This window comes from Schistosoma haematobium, chromosome ZW, assembly GCF_000699445.3.
Source record: "Schistosoma haematobium chromosome ZW, whole genome shotgun sequence".
Lineage (NCBI taxonomy): Eukaryota > Metazoa > Platyhelminthes > Trematoda > Strigeidida > Schistosomatidae > Schistosoma > Schistosoma haematobium.
Genome location: NC_067195.1, coordinates 6,597,268 through 6,620,190, shown reverse-complemented (window position 1 = coordinate 6,620,190; position 22,923 = coordinate 6,597,268). Strand labels below are relative to the sequence as shown.

The following is a 22,923-nucleotide window of genomic DNA, read 5'->3' as shown; positions in this document are numbered from 1 at the left end:
TTTCACAATTAATTGTTTCTAACCAGGATAATAAAGTTTGGTTGATAGCATACATGATAATTCTCATGGGTAATTAACAATAATTCAGCAATATTAATCAGATTATTTTGTTATCTATATATAATAATATGGTATAGTATATTCATTATATACAAGCTAATATGCAATATTTATTTATTTATTTGAACACATATATGCCACACATATGTGCCACACAAGTCACTTGATTTGTGTGTAAACTGTGTCACTCACTGTCCGGCTGACCAGATCGAAGCAGGTGGTTTTCTTAGGGGTCACACCCGGAGCCTTTGACCTAAAGGTCTGATCCATAAGGTAGTGTAGCAACGTAAGGAGATGCAGTCCCATGGTATCTGGTGAACAACAATAGATATATATGCCATTTGTTTCCTGAGGATCCTAAAGCCCATGTAGACCACTGGTTTGAAATCAAGGTTTTTCAACTCCTCTAGGTAGATCCTCCATATCCACCAGCCCGGTTAAAGCGTCAAACATCCGCTTTTCGTTCTCTCAACTTCATAAACAACAGTAACACCACGAGAAGGTAGTGAGTAGGACTTCCCTGACAGTGGATGTATAAGCGTGGCCATGTGATAGTATTTGGAGCATTTGGGGTATATATATAATGTTACTACTGGTAACGTAGTCCTGAGTGACCTTATAGCCTTTGAATGATTTCAGTTGGATTATTAGTAAACGATACTGATGAATAAAATATAGAACGTTAATTAATTCGTACATGTACATCGACCTAATGGTATTTGTAGTAGTGAAATCAGTCAAATACGAAAAAAGATGCTGTATACGTATATTTTAAATGTGAATGTAAATAACAGATCAGGGACAAGAGATCTAGTAATTAAGTGTGAGTCAGATTTTAAGAGCAATGTATGAAATATAGGCAGGTACATATAAACCTTCAAATTAAGCACACACACACACACAAAAGTGTATACTAACAAACGTAAATAATTAACAATGATAAGTGTAAGAAATAATCAATAAGGTAAAAATGGCTTATCTGTTCACAAGCTAGAATAAGCTGTTATAAGCATTTATACAGCCTAAACCAAGTAAACTGGCACAAGATACGAAGCTGACACTTATTACTTGAAGGCTAGATGATTCAAAAAATCGATTCATAGATAATCATCAGTATTTATGACTTTCTTCTATCGTTACCGCATTTATTTATTTTGTTCCATCATTCTATCAAAATACAGAGTATATTGTTAAGTGGATTTCAAATTAATGATTGAACTTTTTCAGGGCATACACATGATGTGTACTAAACGGCATTACATCAGAAGGGTTTTTTCTAGATATTATTGTCATTTCAATGGTTGAGATCATGAGTCAATTGAAACTAGACCACCATGGAAAACCTGGAAGCACTGAACGATCGTTTCGTCCAGTGAACATGACGTTTCACTCTTGCGAGCAAGCGCTTAACCACTAGACCATTGAGCCGGCCGGAACCCAATGGCATTAATGTCTAACTTCAATCAATCCACGAAAGTGAGCGACACATCCACTATTTTCTTCAGTGAGTTACTATCTTACAACAGATCCACTACTGAGGTGTCCCACAATAGGACGAAACAACCGTCCAGTGCTCCTAGGTTTTCCATGGTTATCCAGCCTCAATTGACTCATGATCTCAACCATTTAAATGGTATTAACTAATTAATTTTCAACGGTTATTTGCATGAATTCTACTTAATAGCAATTAAAAAATCAATAAATAATACAATGTTTGATCCTTAAAAACCAAGTGAAAAATGTGATTTAAAAAATTACTATGAACCAGGTAACATTGAAACAGACATTTGATTTGCCATAGAACTTTCAACATATCTACCCTATTAGTGTATGCGTGTTAGACTTCACTTTGATCATACCACAGTGTGGTGTTCATTCCAAAACAACTGTCTAGTATATTTCACTCTAATAATTTACGTACTTAAATCTTTATCAGTAGTAAATCATGTCAATATTATCATTGTTTGTGTGAAACAATTATAATACTTTTTTTTCTGGTGGTAGTTAGAGAAGTATTGACATGGGACCTGGGTTCGAATCTCACAGGGGGCGAGGTCATGGATGCGCACTGCTATGGAGTCCCACAATAGGGGGAAACGGTCGTCCAGTGCTTCCAGGTTTTCCATGGTGGTCTAGCTTCAACTGACTCATGATCTTAACCATTGAAATTACTATGATATCCACAAAACTCATCTGATATTTTTAAAAGTTTTAAAAAACATTAGTAAACAGATGACGATTGACAAATTTAGTGGTATATTTCACCATTTCAATATTTTGACTAAAGAGGAGCACAAAATTACCGGAAATATATTGGCTAATACAGAAGTTGACAAACTGGACAAGTACAGCACCTAATCCTTTATTCATTCACTAAAAATTCATAATAAAGTTAGAATTGATCTTAGAAGAGTTTGATTTATAGTGTGATTATATATATATATCCCTTAATTAGATGCGGTATCATCTAAAGAATAATATTTACCAACTACCAACATCATTCAATATAACGATATAATCGATGAATACGATCATATATATGTATCTTTATCAAAGAGTCTAAAGTAGAAAAAGGCAAATATTACTGATTTCGCCGTAGTTTTTTCAAGTTCTTTCTCTTGCAATTAAAAAGTCGACTGACGATTATTAACTACGAATTATCAGTACAGGGTTGTGGAGATTATTAAGTTTTTGATCGAGATCACGAGATAATTGAAGCTAGACCACCATAGAAAACCTGGAAGTACCGGATGGTCCTTGGTCCTATTATGGGACTCCCTAGTGGCAATGTGCATCCACGATCCCACCTCGCGAGATTCGAACACATGACGTCTCAGTCTCGCGCGCAAGCGCTTAACCACCAGACCACTGAGCTGACCGGCATCCAACGGTGTTAATGTCTAACCTCAACCAATCCACGAAATTGCACGACCATCTTCCATTGTACTGAGGTAGATACCTGTCTTTATTCGACATGGATTAGCTCCATAACCTTATACTGATAATTACCATGTGCTCACTAGTGACTAGCTTCGTGAGGGAATTCTCGAAATCCTAGAAAGGATTTCTCGCTATTTATTATTTGATATTTGCTAAACTAATGGTTAAAGTTTTTAAGTTAAGACAAAATATTCCATTTCATTTTAAGCTTATTCATGAGCATGAAACTTCGAAGAGTATCAAAATTAATTCAGAAACTTTTTCATCCTATTAGACTGGAAATGAGCCGTTAGACATACATCTTAATGATTGTTTAAATGATTGGTTTCAGTTGAGTAAATAGTTTGATCTTTTAAGTTTTTTATTAAATCTAAGAACTGACAACTCTGTGATCAAATATCTTATCAAGATGTCAGGAATTGAGATTAAATTAATGATACCTGGGGATTGTGCAGAATATATTTCAGATTTCTTTCAAATAATCAATTTTTGTCTATCAAGTTTGTTTTCTCGATATTGAATGCTGTGAACTTAGTCGATAAACAGTTAGTTGGATCCATTAGCCCGTACAAGTAAAATTGGACTAGAATTACCCTATGTTGGAAATTGTCTGATACAAGTATAATGAGGTACTGGATTTCGACTTAGTAACTAATTGATTTCGTGCTAGGAGCGATATCTGAAGATCAATATAGAAAAGTACTGACTTCATCTTGTGAACCCCTTAATAACCAGAGCTATTTCTAATATGAACCGTTTTAGCGATTCATATCCACCTTCCAAGGTAGAGTTGAGGCCGTAATACTCACGCTTCATAACAAGCACATCATAATAAGATCTTTGAGTTAAAAGGTGAAGGCTTTTTAGTCGTCAGTATATATATGTTAGTAAATGGAAAACACTAATAAAATTTAAGCATGGTTGGGTAGTGTCTGGTGATGAGATAAAAGAAGCATGTTTCGTCATATTTGGGATTCTTAAGCTGAAAGTACCTAAATCCTAGTATTGATATTTACACCATTAGTCGAACCGACTGTCAGCAGTTCATTGGACTCAGTAGTTAGGTAAAGGAAGCGTTGATATTTGAAGCAAAAGTTACAAGGTTCAAGTTCCAAAGCGCACATTAACACTAGGATGCAGGTACATGCAGTTGATGAGTCATAAATAGGACGAATACACATCCTGAATTGTACTGCTAACGACTATCCAACTCTACTTGAAAATTCTTATGAATTCTAACAACTTTGAAGTGATCCGCTCAATATATATATATATCAGGAGAGGTTTTGTGGAGATTTTAGGAATTTCACTGGTTGAAATCATGAGTCATCTGAAGCTAGACCACCATGGGAAATCTGTAAGCACTGGACGGCCGTTTCGTCCTATTATAGGACTCCTCGGCAGTGCGCATCCAGTGCTTCCAGGTTTCCCATGGTGGTCTAGCTTCATTTGACTCATGATTTCAACCAGTGATATATATATAAGCCAAAAGAGATTGCTCAATGTTAACCCTTGACATCAACAATCGGACGATTCCTATTCCTACAACCAAATAACAAAATTTAATCTATGCTCTCATTGTATGCTGATTATCTTTCAGTGTTAACGTCTATAGTTTTTCCCATAGTATACTTTAATTAGACTTGTGAAAATTCTCACTTGTAAGTTTGACGTATGAACACTTGGATATTATTTTTAATTGTAATAGTTGATAACTTCCAATATGAATTGATTTATTATTTAGTACGGTTAGACAAAATTCGGAGAATTCTCATTTTATTAATAATGTATACTTGTTGAATAAATAGGATATGAGTATCTTAGGTGAGTAGTATGAAGAACAATATTATAAATTTGAGTCTCTCTTGGTGAGAATGTTATTTACGAAATTGAGAGGACGAAAAGCGGATGTTCGACGCTTTACACGGGTTCGTGGATGCGGAGGATCCACATAAGGGAGTTGGAAAACCCTGATTCCAAACCAATAGTGCATATGGGCTCCAGGATCCTGAGGAAACAAATGGCATATATATATCTATTGTTGATCACCAGATACCATGGGACTGCATCTCCTTACGTTGCTACACTACCTTATGGATCAGACCTTTAGGTCAAAGGCTCCGGGTGTGACCCCTAAGAAAACCACCTGCTTCGATCTGGTCAGCCGGACAGTGAGTGACACAGCTTACACACAAATCAAGTGACTTGTGTGGCACATATGTATTTGATGTCCCTTTGTACCAATACATATGTGTTCAAATAAATTAAAAAAAACAGTAAAACAGATTTAAACAGTTGACAATTTAAAAACAGTCGATATTAAGTAACATATAACAATATTTTGAGAGTTAAAATTTAGGTTCTACTTTGACTGTTTAAAAAAACACTTGAGACAACTAAAACCACTTACATTTTCTAGAAACAACAAATGTATTTTTAAATGAATTACAAAAGTGAAAAGTGTAGGCGAATTTCAAATTTAATATAACAGTAAAAGATGGTCGCGCAACTTCGTGGACTGTTTGAAGTGAGAGATTAACACGGTTGGATACCTGAACAGTGGTCTAGAAGTTAGGTGTTCATGTGCGAGATCGAAGGTCCTGAGTTTAAATTTCTCGTGCGGGATAGTGGATGCGCACTACTGAGGAGTCCCATAATAGGACGAAACTGTAGTCCAGTACTTCCAGGTTTTCAATGATGATCTAACATTATTCGATTCATGATCTCAGTCAAAAACATAACAGTTATAGGTGATACATATGCATATATTTCCGTCTTATTTAATAACCGATAATGTAATAATACACTCTCTCTTAATCTACCTTAATCTCTTTTCTTCTTTAAGTGAAGTATTTTCTTTCTGTTCTTATTTTGTGGTCGTTTCAATGATACTTTATTGAATTACAATTGTTTGTCACCAACATCTATGTTTTTTCTAACTCCGCCTGTAGCTCTAACAGGGTTACTGCCGGTCCGGATCATCGTCGAACAATCAGTTGAGTGGAACTCATCACTATACATCAACTTCATTGATTATGAAAAGGCATTAGACAGTGTAGATAGGAGGACATTATGGAAACTTCTTCGACACTACGGAGTTCCTGAGAAGATTGTCAATATTATCCGGAACTCCTATGACGGACTACAGTGCAAGGTCGTGCATGGAGGACAGCTGACAGATGCATTCCAAGTAAGGACTGGAGTCAGACAAGGCTGTTTACTCTCTCCCTTCCTCTTTCTTCTGGTGGTCGACTGGATTATGAAGACCTCGACATCTGAAGGAAAACACGGAATGCAATGGACAACTCAGAATCAATTAGACGATTTGGACTTCGCAGACGACCTAGCCCTCCTATCACGTACACACGAACAGATGCAGATGAAGACAGCCAATGTAGCAGCAGTCTCTGCATCAGTAGGCCTCAGCATACACAAAGGGAAAACCAAGGTCCTCAAATTCAAGGCGGAAAACAGCAATCCAATCACTCTTGATGGCGAAACTCTGGAAGATGTAGAGTCCTTCACATACCTAGGAAGCATCATCGATGAACAAGGAGGTTCAGATGCAGACGTAAAGGCGAGGATCGGCAAAGCAAGGGTCGCATTCCTACAATTGAAGAACATATGGAACTCAAAACAACTTTCGACCAATATCAAAGTGAGAATCTTCAATACGAACGTCAAGGCAGTTCTACTGTATGGAGCTGAAACTTGGAGAACTACAACAACCACAATCAAGAAAGTACAAGTATTTATAAATAGCTGCCTACGCAAGATACTCAACATCCACTGGCCGGATACCATCAGCAATAGCCTTCTGTGGGAGAGAACAAACCAACTTCCAGCTGAAGAGGAAATTAGGAAAAGACGATGGAAATGGATAGGACATACATTACGCAAATCGTCAAACTGCATCACGAGGCAAGCCCTAACTTGGAACCCTGAAGGGAAGCGAAAAAGAGGAAGGCCAAAGAACACATTGTGTCGGATTATAGAAGCAGATATGAAAAGGATGAATTACAACTGGAAGGAGCTGGAAAGGATTGCCCAGGACAGGGTTGGATGGAGAATGCTGGTGAGTGGCCTATGCTCCTTCACGAGGAGTAACAGGAGTAAGTAAGTAAGTAACATCTATGTTTTTTCTAGTTTCATTTAGTTTTCCCTCATTTTCTTTTATATACCGATGTTAGTAATCTACATGTAATATTCCATTCCGTGTTTTATTGAACATTGTATTCAATAACAGATTACCATTACTAAGGGATATTATCGAGGCAATTTTAATCTATTTATAAAAAACATAGATAAGCCTTACATTATAAAAGTAGCTTATGATAAACTTTGCTAATGAAGAATGAGGATGTTAGATCTACAGAACTCACTTGGTAAATACCTTATTTTTGTAATTTTATTTAAGATTTTTGAATTTCTTGTTTTCTTGCTAAAAGCGCTCATTTCTATTCTCATGTCGTATTCGCCACTTCAAGGGATCTTAAACGTTATTGGTTCGTTGTATCTTTTAGTATTTTATTTTGTAACGCTTCCCAAGGACAAATTTATGCTGTATATATATACGTTTGATTTGTGCCTGTTGTTATTGTTGGTGCTTCTGACTTCTTGTGGAATATATTTCCCCATTTCGAACTTAGACTTCTCTCTCTAGTTAACGGAGCTGGGATGGATCAGAATAGCGAGCTTATTGGTCTTTGATCACAAAGTCTTTGTTTCGTTCTCAGACTAGATGAACCCGTAATAGCCTCAAACATAGCAGTTTACTATACCATATTTAAGTCGATTGAAATCCAAATATTATTGGAATCTGACGAGATAATCTCTAATTTATATAAGTGTGGATATCTTTACAACATTCGGTCACTTTCAAAATGTTCACAAATATGTCCATATATTGTTTTTCGATTGATGTATTGAAAGTGGAAATTTCCATCTAAGTATGGAGAGTATAAGTTGATTCCAATTAACTGATAGTGAATGGAATATTGAAACTACGGATTGAGAATAAATTGTGAAAGCAATAGTTGATATTTAACGAGTTCTGGAAAGAGTAAGTTATTAGACTTGAACTTAATGGTTTGAAGGTTAAACACTTTCTGAGAGACTCAGAGCTCATTGTCTTAATCATCGTCAGGGTCACAACTGTCTACTTCTAAGGAGGCCCAGACAGGGTCAAAACAACTGTACAATCCAACTTGGTTCTCATTGTCAACCTACCCGATGTTAATTAATGACGTGATTTACCAAATAATCTCCACAAATCCTTTCAATCAAAATATCTTTGAAACGAGGACTTTAATTATGTAGTCATTAGAATGAGAGATTTTAGGAGAACCACTATTTTTGGAATTTTTATTCCATAACTCTTGGAAATAAATCAAAATTACTGGGAAGTTGTCAGCAGCTAATTTGCTCTCATGACACAGTTAGAGAGGAGCTAGATACTATTGGCAGTCTTTTTAGTTGAAATGAATATCCAACGAGACTTTTGAAAAGAAACGTGTACCAAGCCAAGGAGAAGTCTCGGAACTACAAGTGTACCTGAAACTAGAACTCACAAGTGGTACTATAGTGAACAAGAACACGTGTGGAAATAAACAGACTATCTCAATAAAATTTAAATACCATATAGTAAATCGTCAATTTGCAAAATATTCATGCATCAAATCAAACTGGACCGTTTCTGTTGCAAACACCAATCCATTGTGTCCCATTCCATTGTTAATGCGTTTTCTTACAAATTCCATTGTGTTTTCGCTCTTCTTTTCTTGATCTTCCCCTCATCTTCTGCTGCCAGACATTACGTTTTAACTCGCGTCATTGACTACTCATATCAATATAATTAGCTCACACAACAGTACTATCTATGAAGTCGTGAAAGAGCCGATAAGAAAAGCTTTGAAAAAACAGTTTGTCGTAAATATCTTTGCTTATATAATCATCCAATCGTACAAGTTATAAATGAAGATTAGATGTGTGGTTTCGTCTGTTCCACATGATTTTACCGGCTCTATTGCTTTTATGAAACGGTTCATGACAGGGACATAAGTAGGCGAAAAATGTGTTTATGGTGGTGAACTGGGAGTTTAGGGAAATCGAAAGATTATAAGAATTTAAATTCTAAAAGCATGAAATCAAATAATAAATAAAAAAGTGAAACGATTTATTGGCAAAACTCACAAGGAGAACAACCATAAATAACATTGAAATCAATGAAAAAATTCGTGATCAACTCAGATATGTTAAATCATGCATGTTATGTGATATTGCTTACTATTCATCGTTCAGTGTTTGCATGGATGACATAACACTCGCGTTCGATTGGATAATACTAATCAATACAACGTTTTCATCTGATTGCTTCCAAATGACTACTTGTCAATAACTACATATGGCAATCAATGATTCATCGAGTGTGCAAATTGGCAATGTGGAGTATTGGAAGGAATTTGATAAAACGAAAACCACTAGCATTGTCATGATCACTGGTTCATGGAGCAGTTTTTTACATTCTCTTTGATGCTGTATTTCGTGGATATTGAAGCTTTGGAATGTTGTGAAAAAATGAAACAATCCGTTCAATACAAAATGTAAAATGTGTACAATAAACACTTCATTCATTCAACATAGCTGTGAGCATTAGTAAACGAACAGAACTCAGCAAAGTGTAACGAAGTTCACACATTCACACGGTGATCCGAAAACAATCATGCGTTGCATTGACTCTAAGTTGCACAGTCAGTACAGTGAAAACACACACTAACCCAAATATCTGGCAAGTCATATATTGAACGGAACATCGATTTCACTATTCGCCAATATCTCAATATACCAAATACTTTTCAGGTCATTGGTTTCGTTTGTGTTCTCCGTGTACTCACTATTCGACTTTTAGTTAATGCAATCCATTACTGTTTTTTTTGCTGATCACCATGTTGATGAGTGAACTTCGTTACATAATGCTGAGTTTTGTCTGTTTTCAAATGCTCACAGGAATGTTGAATCAATGTAGAAATCTTTGTGTTTATTGAATACTCCATATTGAATGGATTACTTTATGTTTTTCTAATATTTGTTTGGTCGATTATCCACGAAATGGAACATTGAATCGGATTCAGTAATCTGCTTCATGAACCGCTAACCATGATAATATCAGTAGTTTTCAATTTGACTCAATTTTTGTATACTCGTTTCTTGCATGATATTAATACACATACACACACCTACATGCTTAAATCATCCACATGGGTTATTGTAAATAATGATTGTTATTTGCAAATGTAGAGATGACATGTTTGATTACTGACTATGTAGGCTGGTGAGATTGTGAATTATGTTGAAGAAATTGGTAGGGACCTTTATCTTCACGTTGTTGATATTGACGACTGTATGCAATCACTCCTTGTTTTTGAGTTGCTTCTTTATGTTTCATCTATTACTTACGTTCAAACTTTAGTTTTTGAACATTTTAACGTTCGTTCAACATGTTTGATCTTTTTATGATATTTTTTCTGCCTATATAATGTAATTTTTAATGTTTTCAAATAACATGAAGAACTCTGGAAGTACTGTGTTCAATCAACGTGAAAGATGTAAAACTGTTTGAAGTTTCGATTAACTAACTGGAAGTTAATTACAATACATTTAACAAAACATTTGGGAAGTGTATTCAATTTTTATGTAATAAAATTATGTAACTATCTATACTGCAGTGTATGCTACTGATGTCGACAGACGTAAGTAGTATGTATCACTAATCGGAAGTGGAATGTCTGGTGGCAGAAGGTTGAGAGAAATTGAAGAGAATAGAACGAGAATAGAGAGTGATTGCTGTAGAAACGAAGGAACAATGAAGTCTGAGATAATTGATAGATATTTTGAAAATGAATTATTTACTGTATGGTTCTCAGATTTTACCAAGATATTTTGTAATGTAATGAAACCACTCTGGTCGTCCCCCACTTGTGTTTTCGTTCACTATAATACCAGCATATTACGATTAACTATTAGATGACTATCTCTTTTGTCAGATTAAGTCAGTTATGTCAAATGGAAATGTTTGGTATTCCCATCGAAAGTTGGTTAAATGTATGTAATTCTTTTTTTCTTAGAATCGTTTATTTCCCCGGTTTCAGTTTTATTTATTTAGTTAACTGAAACAGATGAAAATTAATTATGTATTTCACACATTTAGGATCGACCAGCTTATTAAGAATCTGAATATGTAATCTGTCGGCAACAACAACAACAACAACGAAAAGAAACGAACAACAATTACAAGTGTTTTTTTTAATAGTTGAATTCATGAGTTGATCTAAGCTAGACCACTACTGAAAACCTGGAAGCACTGGAAAGCTGTTTCATCCTATTATGGAACTCCTTAGCAGTGAGCTTTCATGACCCTAGAACCTTTGGTCTTGCTCGCGAACCCTTAACCTCCTAGACCACTGATCCGGTATTCAACAGTGTTAATATCTAACTTCAATCGATTCATGATCTTGCACAATCCTTCATTGACTGTCTGAAGTAGATACCTGTCTCTACCCGATACAGATTGGACTCCACTGGTCACAACTTCTCATTACTTACAAGTGTGCATTTTCTTTTGATTATTTATGTTAAAGATTTAAAATCCAATTCATTTTCTTGGCATTAAATGGGTATTGTTTTTAATCTAATAACTAGACTTACATACATACATACATACATACATACATACATACATACATACATACATACATACATACATACATACATACATACATACATACATACATACATACATACATACATACATACATACATACATACATACATACATACATACATACATACATACATACATACATACATACATACATACATACATACATACATACACAAATACCCATTTTGTATTCATCGGTGTTGTTTTGTCATTGTATCATATTACAATGTCATTACTAAATTAACTAGTATTTCGAATGTATTCATCTTTAGACATTTTTATATTTCGACCTTTTATCAATGTAACTAAAATCGAGACAGGATATCTAATTAGTTTATATTAAAATGTAAGTCATCTTGTTTGAATAACTAATTGACTAATTAACTATTTCTAGAGTGTAAAATTTAAGTTTGACATGGTTTGGAATTATCCTTTTCTTTACAGAACTTATTTATATCAATAGTTGAAATTATGAGCCAATTGAAGGCAGACAACCATGGAAAATCTGGAAGTAGTGGAAGGCCATTTTGTCCTGGTACGGGACTCCTCAGCTATGCGCATCCACGATCCCGCCCCCCACGAGATTCGAACCCAGGAACTATCAGTCTCGCACGTGAGCGCTTAACCATTAGACCACTGAGTCGTCTGGCATCCAACGGTGTTAATTTCTAGCCTCAACATTTAAACATCTAGACACTGATACAAAAAAGTATCAAATATATATGTGCCACACAACTCATCCAACTTGTGTGAAGGCTGGAATATTGGTCTGGGGGCCAAGACCGAAACAGGTGGTTTTCTTAGAGGATTATTCACCAAGCCTTTGATCTAAAGGTCTAATCCACATGGCAGCGGAGCAAAGTAAGGAGATGCAGTTTCATGGTAGTCGGTGACCGACAGTAGATTCATACGTCATTTGTTCCTTCAGAATCCTGGAATCAAAAATTTTTAACTCCCATAGGTGGATTGTCCTTATCCGGCAACCCGGTTAAAGCGCCTAACACACGCCTATCGTTCTCTCAATTTCGTAAACAACAGCGCCGCCACGAATAGTCAGTGAGTATGACTTCCCTGGTAGTGGATGTATACGCGTGGCCATGTGATTGTATTCGGAGAGGAAGAGCTGACTCTCCCTACCCTCGACCGTACCAGGGCATTTGAGGGAAATTTGATAGTAATGAATTCCATACTTTGAAAGACTAGATTCTGAAATTAACAATGAAAATCTATAGTTTGCAAATAAGAATATTAAACTTTAGCTTAATCTCATTTCAGTTCGTCGATACACACTGCTGAAATTTTATAAAGAATATTGAGTGACTGTCTATCATTAGGCAGTGTTACATAACATCTAAATGTGAGGCGAAAAAGCTACTGACAGAAGCACTTATTACTGTAATAAACTACATATGTAGCTCATCAGTAAGCTTAAATTTTAAGGTGAAGTATGTAGCCTGTGGGAAATTACGAATGCATGTATTTAATTATCTTCAATCTAACGTTCTTAGGATTATGCTTAATTATGATGTAACTTACGGTAACGAACTATTCCATTTATTTAATTAAACTAATATCATCCAATACAAATGTTTAGTCCCATTAAAATTACGAAACAACCAAAGTACGGGACGCCAGTTTTCTCCTAGTATAAGACTCTTAAAAATAGGCAGTGACAACTGTGTAAGCGAGAGTTGAGCCTACGATCTTCAAAATAGCTCGCTCACTGATTCGGAAGCCTAAGGTTTTCAATTCTAACTTCATTCAACCCACGATAGTGCCTAAATATCTTCTAATGTTCTCATTGAGTAACTTCCCCATAGTCGACATAGTCAATACTCACTGGTCACGGCTTCTAGCTAGAATTCCAGAAATTTCCTCTCGAATTCAGTCACAAATGGGCACTTTGACTGGTTCGTGTTTTCAATGAAATTTAAAAATCTCCACAACCCTTCACTAAAAACTTTGCATCATTTGCTCTAACTGAATTATTCAAGGCTTTAAAACAAATAATTTAATATCTGAGTATGTCTGGATAGTTTAGTTCATTAAGATATTTCCTACTTAATATAATTGAACAACAATCGGACTATGAAGCAGAATTTTCCCAAGCATCCACAAAATTTATTCGATTCCACCACTGTTTGTGAAATGTTTAAGAGGGATGGACTATCAATATTTTGTTACGACCCATTTGTACCGTGTACAAAAACTGTAAAATAATCTTGCTGAAATGGCATAATTTTGAAGATCCAGTGAAAATGGATTGTTCATGTTTTATTCACATAAATGAATGGATGATCTATAATCACAGCGATCAATCGATTTGTTTAAAACAATAACTTACCAGTAGTAGGTTGAAACAAAAATCTCCCTGATTGAAATCTAATGTCAGCAGCCAATTATAGTATAAAAGCCATATATATATTGAACGTATTACACATGAAAGGAATCATCACGAGCCTGTGTGACTACTTTTTATCGATATTGACAAACAACAAATTGTCAGGATGGTTCAGTCTACTAAATCATCCAACTTAAGGAACGAAATTCCATTAAAACCATCCACCTTAGCTACTAATCTTATTCATCATTTCAATAGGTTTCCAATTCTTAAAAGTGATTAATAAAAAATCTGTTGACTAACTTACTCACTTTTTTCTGTTTGGAGACTTCTACATTCTTGAGATGGTACTTTAATGAACGATAAACCTAAGTTTATACTCTTCGTAACAGTAAATCTATGCAAAACCTCATTAACTTAGTATAAATAGCATTCTTCAGACTCCATCAACTGAAAATGACTCTCTGATCATATAATTGTGAAGATAGTTTTATGTTGGTATTACCTTTCTGGTTTTACGGACGATAACTACTAAATCTCTTGAAATATGACGATTCCTCGACTCACTGAAACTTCAGATAATCTTATTAATTTATCAGTATGGGGTTGTGGAGATTAATAAGTTATTAACTGAGATCACGAACCGACCGATGTTAGACTACCATTGAGAACCTGGAAGCACTGGATGGCCGTCTCATCCCATTGTGGGACTCCTCAGCAATGCGCATCCACGATCCCGCGAGCGTGGACATTGACACCATCGGATGCCAGTTCAATGGTCTAGAGTTGAAGTATTCACACATGAGACCGAAGGTTGTGGGTTCGAGCCCCCTTGATGCGGAATCGTGGATGCGAACTGCTGTGGAATCCCATACTAGGATGAAACGGTTGTCCAGTGCTTTCAGGTTCTCAATGATGGTCTAACATCAATCGGTTCATGATTTCAATCAATAACTTATCAATTTAGTTTCTATTCTTCATGAGCAAATATTTTCTATTGTTATTATCTAACAAGAACTGAGTACTTATTAGTAAGATTCACATTATCACTTGTATCATTATTTAAAAATGACTATACAATATTTTAACATCAAGTGGACAGCAAACGGTTAAATTTTTAATATTATTTTTGAAAGCTGAATAATTTATATAACTAAACCGAACCTTATTATTATTATTATTATTACTTGGAGTATTTCTTTCGACCTAATGGTAAGTACTTGGTGTATGTTACTTATATCGACCTAAATAATATATAACATCTGCCAGAAGCGGAATACCCTGATAGCAGATGATTAAGAAGATCAAATTGAAGAGAACAGGAACAAAGAGTAATTGTTATGGCGGCAATGATGGAATGATGAAGTTTGAGATAATTGATGGAGGATTAAACGTATAGTTTTTTACATTTGACATAAGAACTTTGTAAAAAGAAAAACCACGTTGAAAATAAAACATTTTCATATTGACTGACAAGAAAAATCACCAAAAAAAACGAACGAAATAGATAGATACTGTGAAAGAGAGAGAGAGAGAAACAAACATGTAAATAGATAGAAAAGAGTGAAATATAAATATGATACATAGAAACAAGTTTGAGTAAAGTTTATTTGAACCTAAACAATTTAAAATCAATATTCAATTTCTGATGTTGTTTTTTTTATAATTTTAATCGACGAACAACGTCATTAGTATTCCAATTTAATTTTGATTGTTCACTGCCAACACTAGAACAATTTTCATTGATTATTCCACCGGGTAAAATAACAATACTAGAAGAATTATTTGTTGAATTATCATTTCCTTTCATATTTTGTACACATGTTAATGTTGTTGTTCCATTTATATTAATAGATGATGAATTATTTATATGAGTAATTGTTGTTGGATGTTGTAAATTAGATACATGACATGTAGGATAAAAATGCATAAATTGTCCACCTAATTGACTTGGATCATCTTCACTAGCTCCACGTCCAGAATCAGCTGATTCCACATCAAGTTCACAATGAATATTTCCATTTTGAATTCGACGATTAGATGTAGTATAACAACATCCTATTCCATTATTGGTACCTATTATTAAAGGCTGAAGGAAAATAAAATAAAATGTTAGAAAATTTATTAGGAAATGTTGGAAATGAATGAACATGTTAAAAGAGTAGATCAGTTTGTAAGATAAAATATGGTGATATTCTAAGATGGTAATAGTTCTGAAAGGATATGTGAAGGACAAACCTACAACTTCACTCCGTTGTTGTATTTAATAACTAATTGTGACAAGATATGAATTTTCAAGCTGATTTACAACCTAAAAGCATATAATGATGATAACAACAATTAACCAGACTCAACCTGATTGAAAAGACAGTTTGCTTCCAAATTTTGTGGTTTGTGAAAAGTTGATTTTGTTCTAATTTTTTGTGGCCCGTGATATGACTCGATGTAGATTGTTTGCTACTTGTCATCAAAATATACATGTCTCCAGTCCTCGTATATTATCATAGACTTAACTCGCGTTGGTTAAGAACGGAATAAAATAACTCAACTACAAGAATGCATCTCGAATATGTATATTTCATACAATCATTGATCTAGACCAACGATCACAGAAACGAAGCGAAAAAAACGAAGTGAAGAGAGAGAAACGGAATGGCACGCAGTGGAGAAAACGTGTGAGCTAACTCGATTTAATCAAGTGTTAATCAATATTTATAACCAGATAAAAATAAGTTACGAACATGTAATGAGTAGGATAAGATATGCACAAGCATACGCTTAAACAAAAACAATCCAGGTTAATGAACGTATAATTGATAAGGTTAAAATGTGATTTAAGAAGAATGAATATATTGGCTTGCTCGGAAGCCAGAATGAGCTATGTGAGCTTAACATAGCAACTGACACGTCAACTTACACCTACATATATTAACATAGCGACGATAAATATTTGAAGTCTAGTAAATGAGTGTTTAATTCAACGAAATTTATTCTTTGTGTGCCATATCATCTCTATCAAAGCCATTAATTCCATCAGTGAGAAGTATAGTATATATTTAGTATGTTCGTTATAGATTAGAAAATTGTGTGTATCCTAAAAGTTTGAATTAAATCAGAAACTATTGAATGGAAGGCGAAAATTGCATTCACTACAAAATACAAAATGAATGAATGAAAGCTGTGATTAAGATATCGACAAATTGTGCTACCTCTGTACAGTATTGAAATGATTATCTCAGAGAAACGTCTTAGAATCCTAATAAACTGAATGTGTTTATTTTTTTATTTCCAAGCTTAAGTGCTTTGTTATAGAATGTTTCAAGATATAGTCAATTATCTAGAGGATTTCCTGACAATCTTTCATCTTGTGCCCATTGAATGCTTAAACCAACCCACAGATTTAATTAATAAATCTATCATATACACAAGCTAGAATCATATACATGTAATCATCTACTCTAGCCTATAACAAACATTAGTCAATATCAGAAGGGATTGTTATGACTCAATTGAAACTAGACTATCATGGAAAACCTGGAAGAATTGGACGTCCGTTTCGTCTTGTTGTGGGACTCCTTAATAGTACGCATCCACAAGACTTATAAGTTCTGAGTTTGAATCTCGCGAGGTGGGATCGTGGATGCGCAATGCTAAGGAGTCCCACAATAGGATGAAACGGCCGTCCAGTGCTTCCAGGTATTCTATGGTGGTTTAGCATCAGTTGACTCATGATCTTAACTATTGAAACATTAGTCAGTTTAAGCATAATAAACATAAAAATAGTTTCTTATCATTAAACTGAAAAAACACATTGAAAACACATGTTAACATTGTGAAAAAAACACAATTAAAACAGAACATTATCTAAAAAACTGATACATTTTAGTAGATTCATCCAGTTAGAAGACAAAAGTGACCACACCTTATAAATTAAATCAATCAGACCATAAAATCTTGAAACAATAACGACAGCATCAAAATTAATCGCTATAATAATAATAATAATAATAATAAGTAGTAGTAGTAGTGGTAGTGTGATTTGTGCTACTGATGTCGACATTTATAAGTAGTATGTATCCTCAGTCGAAAGTTAAATGCTTGGTGGCAGAAGGTTAAGAAGATCGAAGAGAAGAAAACGAGACTAGAGAATGATTGATGTGGAAATGAAGGGACAATCAATTCGGAGACAAGTGATTGACATTTTACAAATAAAGTATTTAACTATTTTGACCTTTCCAGTTAAATGTCTTGATACTCCAGTGTCAATGTTTACAATGAGACTTGAATTCATTGCTTATCGTTTTAAAGATCAACAAAAATTGACCAGAATTCGGTCCAGAGTATCAACAACGATAGGATAAAATCTTTAATGAATAGGAAACTAACAGTTTACTCTTAAATACTTCAATGGATTAATTAAGTGAAACAATAAATAAAAACAAATTTAATCACAATCGACTTCAGTACCGTCAACCGATCAATTCAATAATAAAAACGTTAACTAAATAAACACTACTGACAACTACAACCCTGGGATGTAGGTACATTCAACTGACAAGTCCCAAATGAGAAGAAACGCTCGTCCTATATTCCACTGTTAGTCATATTACATCTAATCAATATCATCATTCAGTTATGTATTGTTAAGAAAACATTGATTTCGATTAATTTTCTTGAATTCGATTAAAGATCAAGAAAAAAAGATCAGTGACACAGATAAGCTGAAAATTGATCTCTATGTAACAGATTCAAGTAAAACATTTAATCATGTTTTTGTAAGCAATGATGGATAGTGGCTAGCAGTGAAATCCAGGTTGCGTGTTTCGTCCTATTTGGAACTCGTCAGCTGGATGTATCTGCATCTCCGGGTTGATGTTCACTCTGCGACTCGAACCCATTACCATTCGCTTCAAACGCCATCGCCTTATCCACTCAGCTACTGAGTCCTGATAGCTACTTGCTTGTGCAAAGGGGTGAATTTAGATTCACTTGGTATTGTTTGGCTTGTATCTTCCCATTGAGGTTTAAGACTGCAATTGATCAGTCTGTTATTGGCATATGTGAATACTGTGCGTATGCCTCGATATTGCCTTAATTCACAAGCTTTTTGTAAGTAATGACTGATCAATTGCAGTCTTAAACCTCAATGGGAAGATACAAGCCAAACAATACCATGTGAATTTATTCATATCATTTGATTAACATCAATATGGGTTGGGTACATGATGTCATTGTTAAGAATAGAACATCATTGATACATTTAAATTCTGAAGTAATTTTAACTTCGATACATAAAGAAAACATTGTTATGAATACTAAGTTGATTTCATGATTGATAAAGACAAATTAAGTCATTAGCCAAGACGTTTACAAAATATAGAGCTATGAAAAAAAAAGAAAGAAGATTGTTGAATAAGTCTATGTTTCTATGATATCTGTTGTAAAGACAACATTGAAATTTGTGACCTGACCTGATTTGCATAAACAAACAATTGAATAATAACATGAAACATCTGTTAAACAAGAGGAAACTGAATTAAGTTGGAGAAATAATGTTGAAATTAGAATAAAATGACAGCTTTTTTGAAAGAACCTTGTTTAGAGGTTAACTGTTTCCAGGTACATAGAGTGACCATTTTTAACTATTCAAACAAGTTGAAATGAATAAATTAATGACAAAGTGATTTTGGTACCAATATGAAGATGGGTAATTGAGAGAATTTTCAAATTCAATCTGATTTATAAACAAAGCATTTGATATTGTAAAGAAAATTTACATTTTACAGTTTTGTAGACTAATACTTAACAGTATAGGGGAGTTTATGGAAATTATAGACTTCCCAGAGATTTTAATCCATGAAATGATGTTAGTTAGATCATTGCTGAAAACATAACAGTATTGGATGTCCCATACTAGGACGAAATGACCGTCCAGTGTTGTCAAGTTACTTGATGTAAAATATAATAGTTGACAAGATGAATATTAATTGGACACCATCACTATGTATCTCTGGGCTTACCCAACCAGATAGAAATAACATAAACATTACATAGCTTTTTCACTCTTCTAAAGTCAAGTACCTAGCCTGTCGTATGCCCTGATGGTGTTTTCGTAACTTTGAGGTTGCCTGATTTGTCAAGGGCGATGGGACAGTGCATGATGCTATTGTTGTTTGCTAGGTTCAAAGAGAATTGTATGCTATATGCATGCAAATCCGCCCCGTTATTGTTCCTGTTGTTCCTATTAACGAATCTTAGGGGTCAAAACCGATTCAATTGAGTTGAACAGTCTGTAGTAATAATCTTATCTTTTCTTCACTAATATCCAGAAAGGATTTATTTGGTTGTAACATTGTGTGTACTGTTGCTGAAATATTTGGTTAAGAAAATTTCAGTTATTAAAATGTTCAATGAACAAATAAACAACATCTTCAAGAAACGATGTGTATCCTTGTTAAAATGTTCTTAATTTTAAGTAGGTAATATGTTATAGTTACTTTGGAAGCTTCATAACGAAAACTAACATCCTTAAGTTCACTATTACAGAGTTATGTTTTAGAGATACATAGCTAAGACTAATAGATTACGTAGTATTAATTAATATCATATTGTGTAGTCGTTAGTGCTGATCGAATTTCGTCGATAAAGTTGTTATATGGCTTCTAGTTTAAGAAACTATGACACTGAGTAATATGGATTCGGATTCAACAGGTTGTGTCGATTCTCTTAGGATAACAATATATCTTTCTAGTGGTCTGTTGCTAATTAGATTCAGTCACCTAATGTCAACCGTCTCATTAGTGGAATCATTAATCTAATAGTTTCTGTGTTTGAAAATGAGTAAGAAAAAAACTAGCACCAGGGTTTGTCATCGAATACCTTTACATATTTATCATTATGATCACTGAGACTTGATGTCTCATGAATGAAATGATAAGTTTTTTTCGGTTTTGCATCCTATTAAATATTCACAAATCAGTTAGTAATTTTTAATAATTGAGATCATGAATCAATTGAAGCTAGACCAAAATGGAAAACCTTGAATCACTGGACGGCCGTTTCCTTCTACTATGAGACTCTTCAGAGTTGAGCATCCACTGAGCCGGCCGGCATCTAACGGTGTTAATGTCTAACTTCAACTAATCCACGAAATTGAGCAACATATCCACTATTGCCTTCAGTGAGTTACTATCTCACAACGGACACGGTTGAACACTACTGTTCACAGCTGAGGAGTCCTATGCTAGGACGAAACGGTCGTCCAGTGATTCCGGGCTTTCAATGTTGGTCTAACATTGATCCATTGACGATATCAACCTAAACTCAACAATCTTCACAACCCTATACTGATAATATGGGATTAATTTTGCCTAAGGGTCACTCACTTTAATAAACATCCCAGATATTATAATTATCAGCTTAGATTTGTTTAACACAAATTTGCATGTATAATTAAAACATACAAACATTGAGGAAATCTTTCTTTTAATGTCAACTATGATAATTAAGTTAATTGTGCCGTCATTTGGTGTTGACATTCAATCATCATGTTAATCATATTATATTCATGACATTCATTAACGCTGATGTTGGTTAATTGTTAGCAAGAAAATTAGTTGACCTTAAATAGTACTAATTAAATGTTATAAAAGAGAAATAGAATAGCCACACACACAGAGAGCGGGAAACTGAGAACAACAAATACTTAACAAGCCACCAATTAAAAAAGTTAAACATAATTTTGTACATACTACAGAGTTATGCACAAATGAACCTTGAGATTAGAACAAAAAACATCCAGTCTATGTCAATCATCGTCTTATCTGTGTATAACTAGAATAGAGCATTATCCTACATTCACTACAAATGACCAACATTCAGAAAATGTAGACATATACAGACAATTAGCTATCGCGAGATTCGTAAAATACATGGAACATTTGACAGAAATTGAAAATGTTAGTTAATATTTCTCTGTTTTATAATTCTAATCATTATCCCTCTTTGGTTATTATCAATTGTAAAGGAGATTATAGTATTTTCTTAGTTCGAATCATTAACTGATCTTAGCTGGATTAACTATTTGAAAATTAAGAGGCATTGAACAGTTGTTTCATCCTAATATATACATTCTTGACGAACTGTTAAGGAGTTAGTCTATAATTCTAATTATGTAAAAGCGTTTGTTATCAGAAGGGGTTTTGTGGAGATTTTAGTAATTTCAGTGGTTGAAATCATAACTCAATTGAAGCTAGACCACCATGGAAAATCTGGAAGTACTGGAAGGCCGTTTCGTCCTAGTATGAAACTCCTCAGCAGTGCGTATCCACGATCCTGCCCCCCCTCGTGAGGTTCGAACCCAGGACCTATCAGTCTCACGCGCGAGCGCATAACCATCAACTATCAAATAAAAAATCAAATCATGGCAACATACAGAGAAGACCAAGGATCATGTTCATTTTGACACTTATAACTATAACATTAAGATATCACTTAGTAGTGTAAGAACCTACTGGAATCCTCCGTAAAAAAAAGAATCATGTAAGTAACAGATGTGAAGTTGATATTGTCTTAATTTGGCAAATTTCATAAGTTATAAGACAATTTTCACTAGTAAGTTCAAGATCTAGTACACAACTAAGCTGAACTATAATAATAATAAAGTGGACTTCAAGAAGTAGTATGTAATTACTAAACTTGAAATCATAATAAATCTCACCAATCTATATTGTGTAAGTATGTAACTAATAATTAGATTCTAATTCCAAATCATTCTACAAAGTGCGAAACTTTATTGGTCAGGTAGGTTACATATATTTATCAGGAAGTCGTAGGTTCATTCACAAAATTCAATCAACGATAT

General features: G+C 34.3%; 1 protein-coding gene across 2 annotated transcripts in view; it reads right to left on the bottom strand.

Moving 5' to 3' along the window:
* Positions 1 to 15,249: 15,249 nt before the first annotated feature.
* The window catches only part of MS3_00002666 (uncharacterized protein), a 78,149-nt gene continuing 70,475 nt past the window's right edge, over positions 15,250 to 22,923 (bottom strand). For both annotated transcript variants that reach the window (XM_012941261.3, XM_051210271.1), the window contains one exon: positions 15,250 to 16,149. In XM_012941261.3, coding sequence (XP_012796715.3) covers positions 15,721 to 16,149 — 429 coding nt within the window. In that variant the 3' untranslated portion in view covers positions 15,250 to 15,720. The remainder of the gene's footprint in view (positions 16,150 to 22,923) is intronic.